Raw genomic sequence first — 3,432 nt, 5'->3', positions numbered from 1 at the left:
GATTCTATCCTTCAATGGTGGACCTCTTGGCAACTATCCATCCCACCAAAGCTTTCGCGAGGGCGTCAACTCAGCGGTGATTTCCTTGCTAAGGTGCATTTGACTTGAGCGGAGCCGGCATGTCTTCAAGCACACCTCTTTGCTCCCTTCGGTGGTAGTCGATAGAGTAATTGATCATTGTCATGAGTGACGGACAGTAGGAAACAATACTTTAAGAAGAGTAGTACCATAAGTCCCTTGTTGTTGACCGTTCGGGCTGCCACCCTTGTTGGCGCCATGGGGCTACTCATCTAGATCATAGATTCTTTCTATCATAATACATAGGCACATATATCTCCTCATGTTCTAATAAAATACAATAATCAAAGACACTTACAATTTAAAAGATATCTTCTGTTTGATACATAAGATAAAAAACAACACAAGTTGGTTTGCTCGCCTGACTTCTCAACCTTACAGACCTTGCTCCTATTAATGGGAGCATAAGGAACAACTTTTATTTAACCACATCACATTTCAACAAAGATGCTTAGTTAAAACACAAACACATATCTAATTGTTCTTTTCATAGTTCCAACCATTGTAACATCTTGGCTCTTGCACATACCCATATCAGGGATAGCCACCGCCACCAGATCCTCCGCCGTAACCTCCACCATATCCGCCACCACCACCGTATCCTCCACCTCCACCATATCCGCCGCCACCACCATATCCCCCACCAAAGCCGCTGCCAAATCCACCATTTCCATCGCCATTGCCATACCCGCCACCATATCCGGGTCCATAGCCTCCACCGCCGTAACCACGCCCATAACCGCCACCGTGCCCAGAATTGCCGTATCCTCCACCATACCCACCACCATTGTTTCCATAACCTCCATAGCCATAACCTCCGCCACCGTTTCCATATCCCCCACCATTACCGTATCCACCAGCGCCATACCCTCCACCGTTTCCATACCCTTCACCGTCTCTGTATCCTCCATCATGCTTGTTTCCACCTCCCCACTTCTCTTCCTTAGGCAGGTCCGACCCTCCTGCAGGTTTCACATTCTTCTCCTTGGACTCTACATGAACACAATTCCTTAGTGAACATTGCATGAGGTAGGCAAGTAGTGAACATTGCTCGAGGTAGATAGGTAGCCGTGCATATATAGGATGAAGTATGAGTTGTGTAGTCTACTGTGTTAGTAAATACGTACTATAAGAGAGAGCATGTTTTACAAACCTTTAGCATCTGTAAGCTCTCTAGCACCCGCTACATCCTCGGAGAGAAGCAGGAGCGAGGCTAGTACGACACCAAGAAGAACTAGAGACTTGATCGCCATTGGCGATGATCAGTTTGATCGAGTTATAATAGCTAGCTTGGGGTGAGATGATATCGCTGCTAGAATTGCCGTACTTATAGAAGAGGCAAGACATGTATGCATGCACGCCTATGCCTATCTCCAATTTTAGAAGTTTCAACCTTCGATAACTCCATGCACCGCTATGGTTGGCTGTTAGCTAGGATATGATCAAACCGGGACCGAGCTTTGCTATATCTCGTTGTCACATTTGATTAGCTACCCCCACCCGCAGAGCGGGGCACTGACATTTATCCGTGGATTTACGTGTGATCGAGAGTGTAGAACCACTTGCTAACGAAGTAGAGATTGGCCACTTTTGTGCATCCGTGTATTAAATATTATCAGATTCATTGATCGACTATATCCTGGCTATTGATTCACTTGCTAACGTACAGTATAAAGACATTTTCAACACGGACCCTTAAAACACTGGCCTAAGTCTGGACGTAGCTGTTCGGACGCAGTGTGTCATCCAACATGATCAGTCGGGATATCCAAAATTCTAAAAACTGGACGCGAATCAGGGGATCTTTGCCGACATCCAGACCTCTGTCACGTACATGTCTGACACCCAGACCCACCCAAAAACCGAGCCCGCGCCCGCTGCCTCTCCCGCACGAAGTAGTTGCTGCACATTCATGCCGGTCAGCACAGCTCTAGAGCGTTTTCTTTACATTAATGCTGGCTCAGAACGGAAGCGACCTCTCATTGGAGTCAACATTGAAGCGGCATGCTGGACAAGAGGGACACTCGGTCTCCATGCATGTTCCAGAGATGTGTGACCGGACATGACTGGAACAATGTAGGAGAGACTCTCGACGGAGCATTCAAACCGGCTCCAGTCCGTCCGCCTGCCGGCATTAAACAAGAGGGGCGACCGAGAAACCCACTCTGGCGCCTGCATTGATACAACCCGCCGCTTGGCCTGGCCGATACCCAAATGCCGCCTCCTTGACCGGCACGACCCACTCCACAACACATCCACATCCGCCATGATCGCGAGCTCTAGAGCGATGTGGGAGAGTCTCTAGACGAAGCAAAAGCAGGAGTTGGCCGGCATTGCGACCGACTGGCAGGCCCATCATGTGTGGCGGACTGAGGCTGGCTTGCGGGCAAGCACACCGGAGGTCAGCGGCGAGACGACGGAGTAGGCATCTGACGATGAGCCGGCGCCCCCGCCCGCGTAGACGCACTTCAACACCGTCATGGTGGAAAAGCAACTGGAGGACCAACACTACAACCTCCGTCTCCTCAACGAGCACTTGCTCGTGGAGGGGCAAATCGCCGGCGAGCAGGAAAACGACGATGTCGTCGTGGCCATGGTCACGAAGGATATGGGCTTCCTTGATGAGCAGTGGGCGTTGTACCAGTCCATGCACAGCGCCTGCGACATTCGCCACAAGCGATAGCAGCTGCGTATCTTATGGGTGAAGAGGGACACTCTATTCATGAAGATCGGTGTGGAGGCAAACAAAGAGGAGCCGTAGACGACAACGGATGTCGCAAGCTTCCTATCGGACGCACCGCCCACGCGGTTTGCTTTTCGCCGCAACGATCATGAGGTCGGTCCGTCTATAGCCGGCGTCAAAGACACGACGAACTACATTGAGGAAGAGAAGTACATGGGACATGGGAACGCTTGGTGTCTCACGTGGGTTGTGCCCCCACGTCTTATTATTCCCTTCTCGCAGCTTCACTTCCTAGGGCTCATGGCCGGTGAGCTTGCCGAATATGGGGAAGATAGGAAATGGGACACGGCCGCCGCCATGGCCGCGAACATTTACACAAGGTTAAAAAAGTGTCGTGCGCTTTTGGTTAGTTGAAATATGTCAAAAATTTAATGAATTGGTTTTGTTTAAATGAAAATTGTCCAATTTGCATGAAATTTTCCTGGTTTGTTCCAATTTCCTTTGAAATGTGTCTAGACGTTTGATAGGGTTGAATAGCCGGCTCCCGTATCACTATCCACGGACCCTTCCAAAAATAGATAGTGTGTCTGTTTTAAAAGTCCGTGTTGGAGATGTCCTTATATAGAGATATAAAATTATCTGCTTACACGTACACACTAAAGTGGCACCCA

General features: G+C 49.3%; 1 protein-coding gene across 1 annotated transcript; it reads right to left on the bottom strand.

The window, feature by feature from the left end:
• Nucleotides 1-341: 341 nt before the first annotated feature.
• LOC125524640 (uncharacterized) lies at nucleotides 342-1,490 on the bottom strand. The gene is made up of 2 exons (XM_048689677.2): nucleotides 1,232-1,490; nucleotides 342-1,070 (listed from the first exon to the last, which is right to left on the bottom strand). Exons 1-2 carry the CDS (start codon nucleotides 1,329-1,331, stop codon nucleotides 613-615), a joined length of 558 nt encoding a protein of 185 aa, XP_048545634.1. The 5' UTR covers nucleotides 1,332-1,490; the 3' UTR covers nucleotides 342-612.
• Nucleotides 1,491-3,432: the final 1,942 nt, after the last annotated feature.

This window comes from Triticum urartu, chromosome 7A (assembly GCF_056163025.1).
Source record: "Triticum urartu cultivar PI428250 chromosome 7A, HENAU_Tu73, whole genome shotgun sequence".
Classification (NCBI taxonomy): domain Eukaryota; kingdom Viridiplantae; phylum Streptophyta; class Magnoliopsida; order Poales; family Poaceae; genus Triticum; species Triticum urartu.
Note: the sequence above shows the minus strand (reverse complement) of the source record. Positions and strands in the feature narration are given on the sequence as shown.